At 40.7% G+C, this 21,389-nt stretch overlaps 1 protein-coding gene across 1 annotated transcript in view; it reads left to right on the top strand.

Annotated features, from left to right (window-relative positions):
• The window catches only part of prkcaa (protein kinase C, alpha, a), a 167,742-nt gene that overhangs the window by 124,517 nt on the left and 21,836 nt on the right, over nucleotides 1-21,389 (top strand). The window contains exons 11-14 of the mRNA XM_073470342.1: nucleotides 195-286; nucleotides 595-657; nucleotides 1,018-1,156; nucleotides 20,004-20,084. Coding sequence (XP_073326443.1) covers nucleotides 195-286; nucleotides 595-657; nucleotides 1,018-1,156; nucleotides 20,004-20,084 — 375 coding nt within the window. The remainder of the gene's footprint in view (nucleotides 1-194; nucleotides 287-594; nucleotides 658-1,017; nucleotides 1,157-20,003; nucleotides 20,085-21,389) is intronic.

A 21,389-nucleotide genomic window follows, 5' to 3' on the forward strand; every position in this document is an offset into this window, starting at 1 on the left:
GCAAGGTTAGAGGAGTCCACGATACTGAAATATACTGTATCTCCCGTTTAGAGCACTTTCAGTGATAGTGAATGTAGAATTGTTGGGTAATTTCACAGCTTTTGTGAAACTGCAAAGTTCCACAAAATAATGATGTTGCATGGTTTTTCCCCCATCCATGCCTAACTCTATTCCCTCTGTCTCTGTGACCATAGGACCGTCTGTACTTTGTCATGGAATATGTGAATGGAGGAGACCTCATGTACCACATTCAACAAGTGGGCAAGTTCAAGGAACCTCAGGCAGTGTAAGAAATGTGTATTTATCAGTAACTGGTGCTGTTATCTTAAAATAGTCAATCATTTTTAACTGTCCATAGACATTATATGTTTATTTTGGTTTTCTAAAACATCTTTCTACAGTGTCACCAATGTAAAAACTCTTCTTACGTACATCCTGCATTATTACTGCAGCAAGCTTGTGAATCATTAGCTACTCCAGCAATATGGTCGTTTAGTATGATTTATATAAGTGGTAGAGCAAAGCTTTCTTAAAGTGTTCTTAGGTAAAGTTTCCTTTTGTTTTAACTCTGTAATTGTGTGGATGTTGTTGCAGGTTCTATGCAGCAGAGATCGCTGTGGGTCTCTTCTTCCTGCACCTTAAAGGAGTCATCTACAGGTGAGTATTACCTAGTTCACACAACGTACACAGCATAAATAAAGTGCACGCTGTTCTTCAAATTCAGTGCCTGCATTTGAAATAATATTCAGACATTTTGTGACCCAATAACTGTCTTTTTTTCTGCAACTGATACCATGCAGTCAAGTGTTATCCTTTAGTGAATGCCACCGTAGAATGATTTGTTTTGTGAAAGTGTTTTATTAGCTCTCTCTTGAAATCACACAGCAGCAGCGACCAAGGTTTGTTTGGAATAAATATTATAAAGATTGAAATTAGTAGGATTAGCGGTCAAAGCCACCTGCTGACTCTAACTCTCAAAGAGAACTTCTTCAAGGATTTGTTGAATGTCTTCCTCAGGGATCTGAAGTTGGACAATGTGATGTTGGACTGTGAGGGACACATTAAGATTGCTGACTTTGGCATGTGTAAAGAGAACATGATAGAGGGGGTTACCACACGCACCTTCTGCGGCACTCCAGACTACATCGCCCCAGAGGTAAGGCTGACCCTGGAGAGATGTGTGTTTGCGCTGAATGTTTGATGCATGAGGTCATCTCTGTCACTGTCTGGTCTGAGCCTGTGTCACCCTTGTGCTCCAGATTAAGGTCACTGCCTCAGGATAGATACGCACACGCGCGCGCAAGCCCTCTCTCATGACGTAAGCATCCCAGGCAGACAGACGCTCAGTGTGTCCGCCGGCGAGTCCAAACTTAACCCCAACATACAAGCTGGGGTCTCCGTGTGTCCAAATAGACTCTATCCTTATTTTGATCAGTTTCTGTGATTATAATTTCACTGAAGACAAATCCACTTGACTTTCAATTTCACCTTGTCATTTGCGATTATTGTCATCATTTAGCCATGAAAGACAGCTAGATATTCACCTTCTTTTCGTCCTTTTTGATTAAAAAAAATCCACATATATTGTGGACATGGAAAGACATCTGAACATTATGTTGATGAAAATCATCTCACAGCAAATCATTATACAGTGTATGACATGTTGGTCCAGTGATGATTAAATAATATCAGTCCAGCACATTCACATACAGCACTAACACGAAAAACCAATTCACCTGAGGACATAAAGTAGAGATATTACAAATAAATACCAAAAAGAACAACAGCAACAACCAAAAAGAAAGAAAAGAATGAAACACAGAGGTACATATAAAGACCAATATGAACACAATTAGAAAGATGTTTCAGGGGAAAAGCTTTCATAATTGCTCAGAAGTTTATTACACGTTTTGTAGTTTATTTAATTAAGGGATTTAAGTATCAAATTTAATTTTAGAAGAAAAGGTAAAAACTTCTGTGGAGATTTAGATTTTTTTGTCCATTAAGGATAAGCATTGACCCATCACACTGATGACATCATCACACACGAAAAGACGACATTAAATGGGGCACTGGTAAAAGAAAGTCAAGACGTTGACAAATTAAAAGATCGAATGAGTGACATCCCCAATGAGTGGCTGTAAGCGTTGTCATTGTTTTAGCTAACTTCCTGTCCATTATGAAGTTAGCAATCCCCTCCCTCCTCTCTACGTCAACACATGAACAGGGGATCCTGCTCTCTGCTGTTCATGAGCAGACAGGACCGCCTCTTTATGGAGTTCTCTGTCCTGATTGGATAAAATGGGCAGGGATACCAGAAAATGTCTTTCTCTACTACTGCATGAGTGGGGGGAGGAGAGACATGGGTTACCGACCAAACGCTCAAACATAGAGCTATTTAACACTGATTTTCATAAAAATAATATCACTTACAGCTGCTTTAACAAAAGCAATACCTGTAATTCATTGGATCTGAAAACCAGACTAAAGACACATGATGAAATACAATTTTCTGAGTGTTAATCTATTTATCTCTTATTTTCACCCAATATACATACAGAAAAGTTATGATGCTAAACCTTGGAGCAGTTTATCCCTCACGTACAGATTTAGTTTGTCCAACTCTCTAGCCTTTAACAGTTAGCTGGCTTTTATTTAATGGTGGGCTGGGTTATTGATCCTTTCTAAAAACCCCCTCTGACAGACTGGGAGGTTAATTCCAGCCCACGGACGCAGGGTGAACATGCTGTGACCGCTCAGAGTCAGACTGACACTAATGCGGCAGCCAGGGATGACACAGCAGGGGATAGGAGCGGCTACTGTTTCCATAGCACTCAGAGCCAGTGCACACATTTAATGTCACGCGCTTTATGCTATGTCACACTCACACATGCATGACAGCATCACATGCACACAATTCTGCATACATGTATGCATACATGTCAATAGACGCAAGCTCAATCCACACACACTTGTATACACATGCACACACTCAAAAACCCAAGCAGAGGCTGACCTTAAAAACTGGGCTCACAGTGGTGACATTTTCAGATATAATTGGGGGAAAGTGCTCCTTAAATTGTGTGTGACACAAGGATCAACTACTAAGTACTTTGTGAGCTGAATTTGACTTCACAGCTCGGACACATGCTTCATATAATTATCTTTTATTGGTCACTGTGTTGAACATGCTTCAAGTGTATGTATGTTATTAGTAGCAACTGTAGCAGCTAAAAACCTTTGCAAAAGTCCAATCTGCAAGTCCATGTTTCATTTGCTCTGGCAGGTACATCCGGACACCATCCCATTCAGACAGATTTCTATCCATCCTAGTTTGTGATGGGATGGTTTGATAGAATAACTGACAGAGGGGCATGGCTGGTCTACATTTGAAAAGCCACATTAGTTTTGCTGCTAAGATTAGCTGTAGGTCTATCTACAACAATCTCTGTGGCAGGTTCACTAAGTTCAGATCAAACTTTCAAACTAGGCAGCGCTGATCGAATGTGATTCAAGATTCGAAAAATTTGTGTGTGTAGTGAGGCTTTGTTGATTATTGTGTGGGGAGGGCAGGGTGGAGCAAGCAATTCTCCATGGAGAGAGTTGGTTGCAGAGCCAAATCTTCTGGAGGAATAAACACCCAGAGTCACATTGGCTTCTTCTCTTACCTGGAGCCATTTACCGATGGGAGTAGAGCTCAGACATAACTTTGAAACTTTTGGGATTAAAAAGTGGATTTATCTTCACTCCTGCTAATCAACCTGACTGCAGCAGCGACCTGCAGAGGTGACCTTATTGTCGGTTGTTCAAGTACTGTGTTGACTGTCGACCGGAGCTAGAGGGAAAATGTAGTTTATTTTATGAACGTATGGAGGAGAGGAGAAAAGAGAACTAGTGAGTACAGAGAGAGAGACTTCAACACACAGACACACAGCCTTGGTGCGGGCCGTTGCTCACCAGCTTACAGCTAATGTAAAATAAAGTAGTCTGTGGGAGTAACGTGAATAAACACAAAATGATCCCCTGGTCAAATGTATTCATTTTCATTTCATGTTCGGTCTGAGCACACCATCACAAAAAGTCACTTTAACCACCTTCATCATCCAGGTTAAGGGTTAGTGGATAGAGAAGAAAATGTGTTTTTTATTATCTGGGCCAACCATAGTTTTCACAGTTCCATACTACCTGTATGGACACCAGATATGCATGAACACTCTCACGTTTCTCTCAGTTTATTTATATATTTGTGTTTATATGAGCTGCTACAGTCAGGACACTTCTGGCTGGTTTGTGCATGTTTGTATCTCAATATGTGAGAGATAGGTGTGAGAGAAGAAATATTTTTCACACTCCTCTTTCACACACACACCTGCCCACATGCCTATTACTCTATCTGTGAGGGAGTACATTTCTATGTAGCAGTAGGTCCCCTGGTTGACAGCCCACATGTGACAGAGTGCAGTACACACACACAGACACACACACACACATCCTGGCACACAGTTTTCGCCGTGTTTACTCTGACCTATATAGCCAGTCATTGGTAGCTCCTGTCTGGGAGGAATGCTCACACTAATGTGAATTTACACCTCAATGACTTTGACACAGAGAGAAAGAGATAGCGAGAAGAGAGAGAGAGAAGGGAGAGAATGGAGGGGGAACACAAAGGCGACATAAGGTATCAGATGTGAGGAAGACAGCAGAGGGGGGCAAGAGTAGATTCTGAAGAGAAGAAGCAAATAAAAGCAAGAAGTGAAATAAGAAAGAGTGGACTAATGATGGCTCTGTGCCGCATTTCAGGGGAGCATTTGAGGATATTGAGCTGTCTGACATGGGCCATTTCCCTCTACGCCCTAGTTGGTCCCCACTGCAGTGTGGCATTACGATGCATGGGTGTCCACTTCCGTGCTGTGGGCTGAAACAGTGGTTGTGGGGGTTTGTAGTGTCTGGATGATATAGTGCAAGTTTAATCCTAAAAGAAGAGACACTTTTTAGATGCTTAGAAACTGTCGCTGAGCTTTGTTAATGGGTTGTAATACAGGATGGACTGATAGAAATGACTAACTCGAAAGAAACAAAGTTAAACTGAACAAACTGTCTTGGTTAGTCTTTCTGCTATTCCAACAATCACCAACTCTGGTTCGGTCGAAATAAACCCATGTGACATAATTATTATCTTGCTAGCTAACCTGCAAAACATTATCCAACGAAAACATCAAGTAAAATATGCTTTAGGTGGCTAAAGTTTGACGGTTTCAACCGAATGTGAATGCCCTTCAACTGAATGATTCGAACCTAACTGTTTCATCTAGCTTTTACAATGCTGTGTGGGAGGTCACTGTCTTTATAAACGTGATGTTTGTAATTTGTAATTTGTCCCAGTTGTTTTGCTTCAGGTGTCTTGACGATGCACGATTTAGGTTGTTTAAGATTTTAGACATGTAGTTCAATTATTGTTGCTGAATAATGACTGTAGCTTTTCCTTGTGTCTCAAAAAGAGGACTAGGAATAGCAACCCTGAGTCATTATGGAGTTGTCGACCAGCCACATGCTTCTGCAGTGGCAGCTCCAATTTTAAACCTTTCAGCAATTACTGAGCACTGAAACCAGTTTTTGTCAGATCAGAGCTATTAGCAGTCCTGCAAAATCACTCCAACCATGGTGGTAAAAGTGAGTGAGAGGTGAGAAAGAGTCGGTGCGGAAGAAGAAGGTGAAAAAGAGGAAGTGAGAAGAGTGAGACAGAAAAGCAGAGAGCATGAACATGCAAACATCCTGCAGACAAGATGGCAGGCAGGGAAAACTGTTTGGATTGCAGTTTACTTATTTTAACTTCAGTGATTGAAGAGACACTTTATCTTCCCTCTTTTGCAGATTTTTTACGTTGAGCTTGATGAGCCTTTTCCTTTCCTCTTATTCAGCCTCAGGGCTCCAAACGATTTTTTTTCCTCATTAGTACACATATTATATTGCATGTGCATGTCATTACAATGTATTTTCCCTTTTAGGCTTATTTTTAATTAACATCATTAGTTTTTGTCATTGCGGCACTGGTAGCATGCCATGAAATATTTTACAGTGTCATTGATAATCCATCATATGCTGCTGTAGTTCAGTTATGTAATGGCATCTGTAATTATATATTGGCCTATATTAAAATGTATAATATTTATTTTACTTTACCTTTCTACCTGCTTGACCTGCTCTAGTTCTTCATGGTCAGATCTGTGTAGTTACTGTATGTGGACAATTACCTACATATCCACACATGAGGAACACTGAACAAAAACAGAAAACTGTATTTTTCTCAACTTTCAAAACCACCAAAAGTGTCATTTTAATGTATTAGTATTTCATCTGAACCAGACACCATAACAATCACCGAAACACTTAAGGTACATGTCCACAAGATCCGTCGTTTTCATGCTGCCGATTCATTGTCTGTGTAGAACCGTGCAATGCATTCTGGTAGTTGCGCACTGTGTTTTCGAGAAATGGGGCACCATGTTGCCTCCTCGTCATTTGCATTAAGTAGAATTCTGACTACTTTATGCAAATCAGGGGTGTCCGACACAATGCCTCTGATTACTCAAGAAACACTATAAAAATGAATCATCAAGTTATAATGACATCAGAATCTGCAACTGCATGGCTTATTTCTCGGCTAAGAAGTCTTCATAAGCACATGTCGCTTTTGTGTTTTTGTTATATAAGCGAAAGCTTCCAAACATGCGGCCATGTTGGTCTGGTTTGAAATCCCAGAGCAGCGGCCCACGAATGGGGTTCTTCCAATCAGGTGCAGCCAGTCAAGCCAGGGGTGTCGAGAAAGACACTGTGTTTACCAGGCTGGGAGGATCTCATAAATGATGCTATCAAGTTGCATTGTGGGTCATATAAATCGAGAGTTTTGGTGGCGTGACTCACATGAGACTAAATGTCAGGATGTCTCTTCTGCTTCTGTTTTCGACTGTTCTTTTTTCAATTCGTCTTGTTAAAAGGTTGCTGCTCATCTTCAATGCTACTTGCAGTGTGGGAGGCTCACGTAAACCCCAAGGCTGCTCATTACAGTAATATCATCAGTAAATGAAACCAACCACAACAGGCACATACAGAGCTGAGAATAAGAAAATGCTCTCAAAAACAGACCACTAAAGCATGGCCTGATGCACACTGTATCTGCTCGACAGCACACGCATTTCTCAAAGGGCTCCGTTGACAACAAAGAGGCAGATATTCACATGGCACCCTGTAACTGAGTTGGCCATGAGTGCAGTGCTGTGCGGCGCAGTGTTCAACCACACTGCCTTGGCTTTTATCTGTTTATGTATGTAGGACGAGGTTTATAGGAGCAGAGGTTGGTACGTGTGTGCGTTTGTGTGTCTGTGTGTGTAGTGAAGAGAGTAGCCTTGAATAGCTAGCAGTCTGATCCACAACTGTCATGTAGCATTAGGCACAATAGGAGAGAAATGTCTGCAGCAATGCCCATGCACATGCACACACACATACAGATAAATGAGCGCACAAATGCAGACTATTCAAGCCACAAGCACAGGTGCACACATGAACACAGATGCAGACTGGCAGACACATAAAAGACAATATTATGGAGACTTGTATATAAAGATTAAAAGTATACAAGGAGAATCTGTTTTCGTTCTCTTTCATTTAGCACGTACATACACACGCGCACGCACACACACACACACACACACACACACACACACACAAACACACGTATGTACTGCAGTGAATCAGCGGAGCTCGACTGGCCAGAGGCTTTCATACAATAAAGTAAAAAATAAGGCAGGATGAGAGCAGGGAATGTCAGGCGCAGGTCACGCTTGTCTATTTCTATCACTCGCAACTTGACAAAAGGAGAGAGCACTTAATGTATATATCAGCTCCGTGTAAACGGAAAGGCAAACAAACGTGTAAGGCTGAAGACCTAGACTTAATGTGCTGGTTTAGAGCGCGAAGGTCACAGTGCCTGAAACTGTAAATGTCCGCTGGTGTCGCTGCAGATAGGCGATGGGGTGGCAAGGGCAGCGAGTCACAGCAGTGTCACATTAGCACAGCGCTCTGCAGTATGGCCTGAAACTGATCTAAACAGTCGCTTTTTGCTGAACTGTAATTGTCCTTTCCGCCTTTTTCTTCTCTTTCCGTTTCTCTTTCTCTTTGCCTCACTCTCACTGACACTGAACCCGACTCTCTCACCCCCTTCTGACTTTTAAGTGTCTCTTTCATTCTTGCATTCTTTTTGCTCCACAGCAAGTCGTGACGGCTGAGAGAAAAAATGGTTGTGACACTGTAACAATAATATGAGAATACAGCAGTAAATAATAAATGTTTTCAGTTCTGAAATCCATAGAAAGGTTTAATTTGGGGAAAATGAAGAGGTCTCTCTCTCTCTCTCTCTCTCTTTGTCTTGTTCTCATAATCTGTCGTCTGCTAGCTCTGTAGAATTTGTGTTGTTATTTGCTATGACAACACAATTTATCAGTTATTAAAAATAGTTGGTGATTATTTTTTGATATATTATTGTTAAGTTCACTGACCATTGCAGCTCTAGGATCAGTTAAGTCATTAGGATTTATCCACTGAGGTTGGTAAATGTTTCTGCGAAATTTCATGGAAATCCAATCAACACGACAAGATGGACCAATTGACCAACCGACATTACCGTCATTATTAGCCAATATGCTAGCATCAAAAACATACTGTTTACCTCATCCATACTAGAAACCATTGGTAACATTTTAGCTTGTTTGTGAAAAAGTACTAGAATTCCTTTAACTTTGTAGTATCTTTAGCATTAGAAAAGAAAATCTGAGTCTTATCTCATTGATTTTCTTCCTCAGTTACTCCCTCCCCCCCTCGCTCTCTCGCTTTCTCTCCGCTCCTTTCTATCCCTCTTCCTCTCTGTTTTCATTCCCATGACATAAACCGACATGAGGCTCCCTGCTATATTGACCTAATGTCTCTACATGCTTTCTACCGTTAAATCCCTTATTGCACATGGTTTTGTATGACAGACTGTGAGGTCAACTCTCAGTGACACAGCGCAACAAATATGCCACATTAGGTCCTCGATGACTCGCTGTCTTGGCCTAGTTCACCCTGTCACTAGTTTCTCTTAGCCGCATTAAACAGCTTGACCATCCTCATTAAAGATGTGGTATGTCTGAAAGTTGTTGTTTTGGCATATCGTGTTGTATTGTATCGAATCTGTTTCATTGTTGTTGTGTAAGAAAATGTATTTTCCCAGAACGATTGTGCTTTCAGTTTACGAGGATAAGGAGTTATCCCTTCTTATGCATATTGAAATACATCAACAGTGGCAAACCTTATGTGAAAACAAATCTTCAGAGTGCGCAGATGAATTCATTGGCAGCTGTCAGGGCAGGCTGAAGGTTAGCAGGATCCCTGCAGGAAGCAGGATTTCAGTAGGCGAGCTCAGGGATTTCACCCAGAGGTTTCCCTCACCATGGAGTCTTTGACCGTCGAGCTAATTAAAAACATAGAAGGAAGATAAGGGAAGGGGGCTTTTCCCTACAGCATCTTCCTGCCTTTTTACCAAAGAGCTGAAGAAAAGCCGAGGATTAAGGCTTAGCACTTCTCACCTTCTTGAGGCATCATGTTCCCTTTCATGCAAAGGGATAAGAATGAGGAGCCTTAAACACATATTCTGATGTATGTGTTCGTCACCTTCACATTGTGCTGTCACTCTGAGTTATAGTCTCATTCTTTCTTTCATCGTTTCATGCTGGTATGATCTCAAGGTGAGTGTATGAAGCAACAGTACGTAAGCTGTGTGTTAAACAGATCTGCACCATTGTTGTGACTCTCAGGTTTTGTCAGGGTCAAGCAAAGCACTGGTGAAACAATCCTTTGATCACTTCTATAGACCGTAATTTATTGGATTCTTACCAAGATTTATTTTGTATTTGTTTCTGCTAGATAATGTTTGTGGAAGCTCATCAGAATCACAGCTTTGAATTAATAAATGTGAGCTACTTTTCAATATAAGGTAAAACATTATGGATCACAGATTGCATGTGAATTGTTCTAAATAATTCAACTCTAAATAAATGATTGCAATTAATTAAATTCAAATTATCCTGGTCAAGTTACAGAGAGGTTTTGGACACATCACTGGGCATACTGTACAGCAGAATGCCAGTAAAAGTACAGAGGTTGCGGTTGCTGTCGGCCCAGACCCAGGACTTGGCCTCCATGTGCACATCAACCTGGTCTCCTTTCTGAAGGAGCAGCACTACCCCATTGGAGCCATTATCAGTGAGGTCGGAGGCAGTTGGGTGCTCAGCGGTGCCGACAACAGCCTCCCCGATCTTGTACAGGAGTAAAAAACCAGGGTTTCCTCCATTAGCATGAGAGTAGAGGGTGAAGTGGTAAACGCCGCTGACTGGAGCTGTAAAGACTCCTGGACAGGAAGTTAGGAGAAGACAGAGGGTGATGTGTCATGTTATTTACAGGAAGTGAAATAAAGGTTTTGGGGAACATAAAGGTTTGAAGCATGAACACAGTATGAGAAGCCTAACAGCATGAACATGAACATGCAATTAAACCACCTCCAAGAGCACAAGCAGGTATCGAATTAAGTGTAACTGTAATGTCCACATTATTCTTATATAAGATGACGTCTTGTGTCATTGTTTAAACCCGTTGGTGCTGAATGAATCTATGTGGCATTTAAAGAAGATGTTAGTTAATGTAGTGATTACACAAATGGTTTCCTTCAATACTTCACCTGTTGTGGGATCATAGCTGTCACCAATGTTGGTGATGACTTTCTTGTAGACAAGAGTGGTCTCTGTCTCAAATGGCCCAATGTGCATTTGGTTCTCTTCTAGTGCAGCTGAGAAGGCCACTTTATCTGTCAAAGAACAGAAACAGAAAAAAGAGAGCATCCCATCTTCATAGCTTAAACCTTGAATCTTGTATAAACATATTTACCTTCAGAGATTGTTGTCTTCACCTCTTCCACTGCTGCAGCTGTTTGCTCAACCTCTTGTTTCAGCTCCTCCTGTACAGTTTGATTTGTTTCCAGTTTGGCTTCCAACTCTATAATGAAAATGCATTAAATATTTTAAGTCAGACGCATGACAGAAAGTCTAGATAATGACTTTCTAGATGGAAAAATAAATTTAAGAAATATTACACCGAGCAACAGCATAATACAAAATATTCAGTCTGTAGCTTTCTGTTTAAAAGTTACACAATTATCACTCAAAAATGACACCGAAAACTAAATGATGGATCATGTCAAACCAGTTCAGATGTTTATACACTTTACAGTAGTTCAGTCATATTTTGCTTGCCTTGATCAGCTGTTTTAAGTTTCTCCACCTCGACCTCTGTTTTTTCAAGCTTTGTGTTCATCTCCTGGCTCAGAATCTCAGCGGCATTTAGTCTAGCATCTAACTCTGAGGGATTGATAGAAGAGATTTAAAACAGTATGAACTATTATAGTAGCAAACAATGACTGTGTTTAAATTAAAGATAGCATCTGTACATAAAGTATTTGTTTGCCTTGATTGATTTTGTCCAGTGCTTCCATTTTTGTTTTGGTAACATCGAGGCGTGTGTTCATTTCCTTGGCCAGGCCCTCACTGGCCTCCACCCTGGACTTGAGCTCTAGAGGAGGGTATGAGATATAGGAGAAACTGCATGAAATCAGCCATTATATCCAATTTAAATCAGAGAAGAGATCACAGGGCGCTAGTTTTTCAGTTGCCCTAATGACCTAATTACTGATTCATAATCAAAAGTAATTTCCTACCTTGATGAGCTGTCTCAAGAGCTTTCACCTCCCTCTCTGTGTCAGCAGTCTTGAGCTTCAGCTCCTCACTCAGGCTCTCAGAGACTCCCAGTCTAACTGCCAGTTCTGTTGGAGTAGATTAGAGGAGTGAAACCTATCACGCCATCAATTAGGCACATACAGATTATCATGCTGAGCAAAAAGTGTGTAATGCACAGAGTCAGTGCTACGAGCATGTCTTTATTCTCTTTACCTTGATCAGCTGTTTTGAGTGCCTGCACTTGTCGCAACGTATCTTCAAGACTGAGCTTCAGCTCCCCTGTCAGACTTTCACTGGCTGACAACCTGGAATTCAGTCCTTAGGTTGAAGGGAGGGATGGCAGATTTGCAAAGTTAAAAACAATAAGGAGTACGTAAAGTACACCATGATGTCTTTCATTACAGTATAGTTACAGTATAGTTAATTAACTATACAGTATAGTTTCAGCACAGCGAGAGTGAAAACTGGTCTGTTAATGCCTTTTGAGATGAACATCATTAACAAAACAGGAAGGGGTGAAAATGCTCCAACTTAATCATGAAAAGGTCATGGAAAATTCATAGACATTTCCATCAGGGGCTTCAGTGGGTAACCCTGCAACTATTCTACATATGAATATCTTATAGCCCATATGGCAGCCAGAAGAATTTCCACAGTATTAAGCCTCCTGACTTTACCTTGATCGACAGTCTTCAGTGCCTCCACCTCTGTCTCTGTGTTTACAAGCCGGACGGCCAACTCCTTCTCCAGACCCTCACTGGACTCTAGTCTGGACTCGATCTCTAACAGTCAAAATCTTGATTTCAACAGTCAACAGTTTCAACGGTATCCAAGAGGCTTTTGTTTCTGATAGCTCACTAACTATTTACTGTTCTCACAATGTACATACAACAGTACAATAATCTCTACATGTGTTAATGTACCTTTAATTTCCACCTGTAATTGTGCCACCAGGGTTCTTTGAATCTCTGCCTCCACTTCAGTGGCATTCAGCCTTGCTTCCAGTCCTGGTCATTACATGGAGGAATAAAATCATCAGCCACTCAGAAAATTCTGTCAAAACAATGACAACCTAATCCTGCCCCTCGAATAGCAAAATAACAGCTCAGAATATTTTGCATGTGTAGTTGTACATTACTGGGCATACCCATGCAGTAAAATGCAATTTATTTACCATAATCAGCATTCTGCAGTGCCTTCACATCTGTGTCCACATCTCCAAACTTATTCCCCAGCTCTGTCAGTCTGATGTTCAGCTCTATTTGTAAAATAAAAAAGGCAAATTAATACTGCATGATGTTGCGGTCAGTTAAAATATGAATAATGAAGGGAAATTAGATGAGCTGTTGTGAGAAGAGATCCACTTTACTCTGTATTAATAATTGACTTGTTTGTTTTATTACCTCTACTTTCGTTCTGTAGCTGTTCCACTCGTGCGTTCTGGCCCTCCAGATCACTGGCGTTCAGTCTGTCCTGCAGAGCTTCTCAGTGAGGATGGGCGAAAGATTAGAACAGTTAGATTAAGGAAAGAAGAAAACGTACAAACAAATAAAAAATGGAACGATAGATAGCATACAGAGCGGTAACATATGTCGTACAGTTTGCGTGTGTGAGGAACAGAGTAAGGAGTTTACTTTATAAGGTGTTTATTGGGGAAAAAAGCGTATATATATTCCTTAATACATATGCTGTATTGGATCAAGTGCTCACATTTTTTAGAAGAATCTGACTTTTATTTTTTTGTCTTTCTCTCTTTACCTTGATCAACAGTCTTCAGTGCCTCCACCTTTGTTTCAGCATTTTTAAGCCGGACATTCAGCTCCCCCTCTAGACTCTCGCTGGCCTCCAGTCTGGACTCAAACTCTGACAGATAAAATGACAGAAACAAAACACATCCTGAATACAACAAAATCAAAGACTTAAACTAAACTCTTGGATGGCATGGTGGTACAGTATAAGGAGGGGAGAGATGGAAGCCATTAATCTTGGATCAGCAGTCTTTGGCCTGTGGTCCTTTAACCATTTATCTTCTTCCAAAGCGATTTCACTGATTCAGAAATCTCTACATGTGTTAAAGGATAACTCCACCAATTTTACACATTAAAGTGTGTTTACAGGTCCTGGAGAGTACTGCATATGTAAAAATAGTAAGCATTTTATGGCTCCAGAGGAAGCTGCATATAATCTCATAAATTACTTCCAGTCATGTCACTCAGTGGCTGAGTTGCATTGTGGGTAATGTAGGTGCCAGTCCACTGGTCAAGCATTACACTCCTAAAACACTGTTGGACTCATTATGGACAAATGATCAAAATCTATTTCAACGCATTCTTTTTCCTTTTCAAAACCTGGTGCCTACATTACCCATAATGCAACTTAGCCACTGAGTGACATCACTGGAGGCAATTTATCAGATTACATGCAGCTTCCTCTGGAGCCACAAAAGGCTTTATGCTACTTTTTTTTTTTTTTTTTTTTTTTTTTTTTTTACATATGATTTAGTACTACAAAAGACCTGTTAACATACTTTAATATGTAAAATTGGTGGAGTTACCCTTTAATATACCTTTAATTTCCATCTGTAATTGTGCCACCAGGGTTATTTGCATCTCTGCCTCGACATCTGTGGCATTCAGTCTTGCTTCCAGTCCTGGTCATTACAAGGAGGAATAAAACATGAAATATTTAATCTCACATACATTTCCAGGAATAGGCAATCTCGCGCTCATTATTAAAAGCGAAAAATATTCTCTCTACCTTTCACTGAAATATTTTTGTACATATAATGCCGATAATCATGCAGCATGAATTTACCTTTATCTGCAACCTGCAGTGCCTTCACTTCTGAGTCCATGTCTCCAAACGTATTTCCTAGTTCTGCCAGTCTGGCATTCAACTCTTTTTGTTAAAGATGAGGGAATAAATACTGCATGACTTCAACCATTCAGTCACAGATGAATCATGTGGTGAGAGTCAATGAGTCGAGATGAGGAGGAGGAAATCTTCTTTGCCTGGCATTAATAAGTTACTTGTTTGTTGTATTACCTTTACTTTCCCTCTGTAGCTGTTCCACTCGTTTGCTTTGACCCTCCAAGTCACTGGCATCCAGTCTGGCCTCCAGTTCTTCTCAGTCAGGATGGAATAAAGAGTATCAGAGTAAACAAATGAAAAGAAAAACTAGCTTGAATACAAGTAAAAATCATTTGATAGATAGCATTTAGAATGTTTTCCTCTTGTACATACAGGTTGCATAACAGTAGGGAGTCAGCGTTATTGGCTCTAATTCAAAAACAGGGTTATTGCGCTGCTTCCTTCTGCTCCTGTTTTGTGTATAAGGGTTTTAAAAAAGGACCAGAGCTTATATTTATTGTGGATGAAGTTACCTCACCTGTGTACTGCAGTACAATTTGCTGCACCTGCTTCCTCTGCTCATCTTCCTGCATCTCACTGAATCTCAGCCTGGCCTCATGGTCTTTTTTACGTAACAGAAATGATGCAACATCAAACAAACATGTCACCAGGTAGTCATAGAAACTGCCCCCAAAAATTCACAAATCTGACAAAACATTGATTTAACTGTATTCATAAACAGATGGAAAATTAGATAGATATTCTCCATATTTATGTTAATGTTAAACAAAAATACACAGCCCTAAAATAATTACGCTTTCATTCTCATTCTACCTGTAAATCCTTTCTTCAGTGCCTCCACCTGACTCCATAGTTCCTCCATCAGGCTGTCAGAGACTGTCTGCACGGATCTCTGTTCTATATAGTAAATTACACAAATGATGTAATACAGTAAGTGATATTACTATATTTGCCTTTAGGTGTGAGATAAACAAAAACACCAAGACTTTGATGGTCAAAGGAGGATGCAGAAGATGCTGCATACTGGAACCGCGCTGCCACACATACCCTGTACCCTCTGCAGTTGCACCAGTTGCTCTTTGGTGCGTCGCAGCTCATTTCTCTGTTCATCCAAAACAGCCATCATCTCCATGAGCAGAGTGAGCCTGTCTGCTTCAGCAGGCTCGTCCTGAGTAAATGTGATAGCAGTGAACCTCTGTCCCAGGACGTTTGCCCCAGACAGGCAGCAGCCAAGCAGGACGAGTAAAACAACTCTCATCTCTGTGCTCTGTAGAGCTGTGACACCTGGGTGGGTGGGTGTGGGGGTCTGCAAGAGGGGCTTTTAAGCGTTGGGGGAGCGTGTGAAAGGTTATGCAAGGTTTGTATGTTGTTTACATGTAGTTGACCATCTGAAGTTCATGAAACATGTCCACCAGGGTGAAGGATAGAAGTATTGTGATAAGAGGTGTTATTATTACTACCATTATGTAGTTTCCATCTCTTTTAAGTGGCCTCCAAAATGTTATTTCAGCTCCAAGCGTCTTTGACATAGGCACCCTTTAACTTGCAATATGAATGAAATATAATATTAGTTCAAAAATGAATTAAAAACCCTGGCATTTTACCAACCTTTCAAACACGTTTTCGGACGTTACTCAAGAATTCATACAATGATTCTGACACAATTTCACACAAATGTTTGATAGGATAACATTATGACACCATAATGCTCTGCGAAAACGCTTTTTTGACCATTATTCAGCATCATAACTCAGGAACAAAAGAGGAGATTGTGACCTTATTTCGTATTTAGCTGGATGCTTTGTTGGTGACACTAATGTTTGTTGCCCACCTTGAAACTTTGGTGATTGTAGAGTCTTCTGTGCTGCTGGGTTTAACATGTGTGTGAAGCATCCATATTTTACAATTTGTGTTCTGTCAGAATCAGGAATTAGATTTTTTTGTTTGTTTGTTTTTGTTTCTGTCAACGAACTTACACATTAATAGACACACAGCAGTAGTCCAACACAAGCTCATTGGCTGATACTGGGCTTCAGGTGATTGTTGTTGCACCATGTGATGAAGCTCTCTATCAGTCCTCTGTACTCCTCTGTAAAAGTAGTCTCTAAATGAAGACAGCATGTTGCTCACTGGAAATAATTCACTGGAATAATGCATGTCAATAAAATGAAGATGAACTGCCATTACCCTAAAACTACACTTAATAGCTTTAATTGAATTCCTTCAAAGTCTTCGCTACATATATAATACACATCTGGACAAGCATGCATATAAACTGCAACTTGACACAAGCATGCAACCGTGAGGTCGTAATTCTAGTTTACTTTGAATATATTTGCATCCAGCTTAATCTCGAAATATAAAAATACCATAGAAAAACTAGTGATGTGTTTAAGAGGAACTGATCTAGCCATACAGTCCGTGACATTAAATGTGTGCTATATAAATGCTTTCTGCTTCTGTAACTCCCACAGTTATAGTGACATTCAAAGACACATTGGTGTATGTATGGTCATGCCAGTCTGTGCACATCTTTGCCTCTGTGTATGAGGGTTAACACGTGGATGCACTGCGTGTCCAGCTGGCTCCCATCAACCCTCGAGGCAGCATTATGACAGGGGAGTGCAGAGCTGGAGGTGTGTTTGTCCGACAGTGTGTGTGTGTGTGTGTGTGTGTGTGTGTGTGTGTGTGTGTGTGTGTGTGTGTGTGTGTGTGTGTGTGTGTGTGTGTGTTTCTCCGCGGGCAAGCCAGAGGTCAGGTGATACACAACGAAGGTTATAGAGTGATACAGGACAGATCTGCTTTCACACACCTAGGCACATTAGTGTGTATGCTTCATTTGTATGTGTGTATGTGAGATTGTGTTTATTCATATACAGTATGTTGACCATGTGTCTAAGCTGGAGGATTGTCCCAGGGCAGCATGTGTGAGGTCAGATGTTACTCAGCAAAGGTCGTAGAGCAATGTACCCTATGACAGAATTGCTGTTACACACCTTAAGTTGTTTGTACGTGTGGGTCACCGTAATGTCCTCTGTGTGTTGTGTGTCTCAACATATGTGCTTGTGTTCTGTACGTGAGCCAGAACTGCACATCCACATGGCTGCACCAACGGCTGCTACATAGCAGAAGGGGCTCCAGAGAAATGGCTGGATGTGCAGTGTAAATATGTGTGTTTTCTGACTGGTGTGGATAGGGTCAAAGTGGGTGAGAACACTAACCTTGGCCAATGTCAGAGAAACTCACAGGAAATCCCTCTGCGGCCAGAGAAAATGTCACAGTTCAGAGAGGATATCCAGAGGAGGTTTATATGCTCTTTTAGCTGAAACTTCCCTCGTCTTTATCTCATTTTTTGTTTTGCTCTGTCGTTGCATTTGGATGGAAACGATGTACTTGTTATAGAATAGTCCCAACTATCACTAAACTTGAATACATTATTATGAGTAATGACATTAAGAGGGTTTATGTCTAATTACCTTATTCATTAGACAATAGATATTAAGACTTGCAGTGGTAGCTAAACTATCAGGGGTGGAAGTAAGAAAACTTAATTGACAACTGATAGAAATGAAGGTAATGAAACTGCATGTTAATTAAGGGGTAAAATTGGATGTGAGATGAAACCTGGAGTGAAGAATTAACAAGTGATTTGATTAATTTGAAGCCATTAAAATTCAGGGGTGGCAGGTAATATTGGCTTGAGATGGCTAAGCCCAGCTTTTAGTTTTTCCGCTTAAATGTGCCAGGATATTTGATGCAGTGACATTACTGCGAGCATGGAAACGTTTAAAATACTAAAAGCAACCTTTCTAGTCATTAAAATATATCGTAAAAGGAAACACTCAGATCCTGGCTTCCTAAAAAATTGACACAGCTGTTTCAACAGATTTAGTTATGAACATAATAATGGTGTCCTCTGTGGTTGCTAAAACAAGTATGATCGTTGGTCAAATATTAGGCTTCCTTATCCTCAGCCTCACCTGCCGCCTCTGACAAAATTGCTGTATATAATTTCAGGAGAGTGGTGTCAAGGCTGGAAGTAACAAAAAATAATTGAAAATTATAATGGAAGTGATAAAAATGCACAAATTGATGATTTTTATCGCTTATTTTTTGTTACTTCCATCCCTCACACTAAACTTTATCAGCAGTTGCAAAAGGTTTGTGACGGACAGGATTTCAATTCAAAAATGATTTTGCATGGGTCCCTCAACGCTCAAAAATAAAACTATTAATCATATCAGTCATCAAAAGAAAGAATCACCAGCTCAGCAAAGAGTTGTTGATGTGAGTCTTCAGACCATTTGGACAAAAGACTTGAACAGAATGTGAATGTCAAGATAGCCCTTCCAAATGTGCAAACACTTGCCAGGATCAGTTTTATTCACAATGGCTTCACTGTTGTTTACTCCTGACTTGTTTTTGTGTCAAAAAAGTGTGAACTGTGTTTTTTCTTTTTTGCTGCAGAAAACATCATCCTATGAGAACTGTTTTTCTGCGGTGCTGGTGTCTTGTAAAATGACCTACAGGGAGTTTTTTTGCTGTTTTGTTATCGACAACCTTCCTACGCACCAAATGCTCACTTCTTGTCAGAGCTCTCTGGCTGCCTATCTTTGTCACTGAACCATGACAAAAGTTACTGGTGCTGGTGATTTAAAATGTATGTGATTCAGGGGTCATCTGGCATCTCTGTCTTGTCACAGCTGTGGTCACACTCTCGCTTTAAACGTATTCTTTGTCTGAGTCAAATCACAGGATGACAAGCAAAGTGAGGATGTTGTGTTAGTTCTGAATGTGTGAAACAGGTTTTTCAAGTCTGATGTCGGACTCTGCGGCAATTTGAGGCACTTTTGGCTTAAAAAAATCTATGAAGAAATCACTCCTGCTTTAGTGGTTGGCAACTTAACAAAGACTTTTAGGATTGCACAATTTGTCGCCAATTTTTGAAGTTGGAGCAAGTAATTTTATCATTCAGAACTGGTGAACTTCCTCACTATCACAGTCATTCAGATTGACATAAAAATGAGATGAGCATTGGCAGTGTACTTGTCACGTGATTCATTGCAAACATCTTCGACGTGTCTTCCGAGACAAGATCAGACTGAGCTGAATCCCAAATCTCCCCATACTTATCCGAGGACCAGCGGACCTCACTAAATGTGCCGTCAAGTTTTCCAAATGTGCTTGTCAGAATGGTGAATCAACTGGCCAAATAATCTTCTCGTTTTTCTGCAGTGTATGATGTCCTTTTTTCAAATGCAGGATTGTTTGAGTTGAGACTGAACTCCTGAACTTTCTCTCTTCCTTCCTCCACAGATCATTGCATATCAGCCATATGGACGCTCTGTAGACTGGTGGGCATATGGAGTTCTGCTCTACGAAATGCTGGCCGGCCAGGTGAGTGGTGCACACACACACACGCGCACGCACGCGCACACACACACACACACACACACACACACACACACACACACACACACACACACACACACACACACACAATTCAACTAATTATGTAACTGTTACGCAGACACAAGGTTGCTCACAGACTGCTCATGGCCACATAACATGTACACAGGTGGTGCCTCCTAAAGACCTTCCCACCAGCACTAATTATAAACACTGACATACAAACGCACAAAACCTCCATCTGACCTCCAATCATGAGGCATGTCGTACTTGGTGTAACCTTTCGCCCTCTTTTAAGGGAGTCAGCTGAGCTAACTTTTGACCCAGGTTTGACCAGTTCATTTTTATGCGCCCTAAAAATCTAGTTACTAACAAATCGCTGACTGTTTTGGGAACTGAAGTGTGAATCTACCGTTTCTACACAGCAAAGTCTGCTTAAAAGATACAACCTGACCAGATTTTTTAAAAGAATGATTTTCTGTTGCATGTGCACCAGTTAGATTTTGTCTAGCTGGGTCCAAACAAGCGCAAAGAATACAAATAGGTTTACTCTGGTTGCAACACATGTTAAGCTTCCATAGCCAGCATGCTGCTCTGCAACCGAAGCATCTGCCAGTCTTAGCCTTTTTGTGTCTTTTTAAGTGCCTGTAATTATACACAAATTGAATAAACTTCTTATATTTCTCTAATGAACAAAACCCTTCCCTTTTTTGTGTTACCACTGAGAAACCTACTTTTTCAGTGTCTTTGTATATTCCTGGATACAATATGGTGTGCTGCCAGTGGCTCAAGTCGATATTCAGGACAATACTGTGAGCTACGGATGTGGACATATCAATAATGTGTTGGCTTGTAAAGATGAGCTGATTTTGGAATCAAACATACCAAGTGAAGATGAAGAGCAGCTGCTCTTTGAGAATTTCGACATAAGAATGCATCCTGAGGAAGAGCACCGAACGTGACGTGTTGCAACCGTTTTGTGTCTTTAAGTGCACAAACTGAACAGATTACATTTTTTTACTTCTTTATTCAACCACTAACCCTTTGAGAAGCTTACTTGTACGCTGTTTCTGAGGTTAGTTTAAGTAGAATAACATGAAGAAGAAGTTCTGTGTGGTGGTTACATTGGAACGATGTGACCTCTTCACCGATTAGCTTAGCATTAGCTATTTATGAAGACTATCCGCAGTCTGTGAAGTTCCAGCATCAACCTAAAACCACATCTTACTGTGGATGGTGTAGTGAATAGAGACCATGTCAGAGATAAAAAAGGCCTTTCACAGCCATATCTTG

The sequence above is a fragment of the Pagrus major genome, chromosome 1 (genome assembly GCF_040436345.1).
Source record: "Pagrus major chromosome 1, Pma_NU_1.0".
NCBI lineage: Eukaryota > Metazoa > Chordata > Actinopteri > Spariformes > Sparidae > Pagrus > Pagrus major.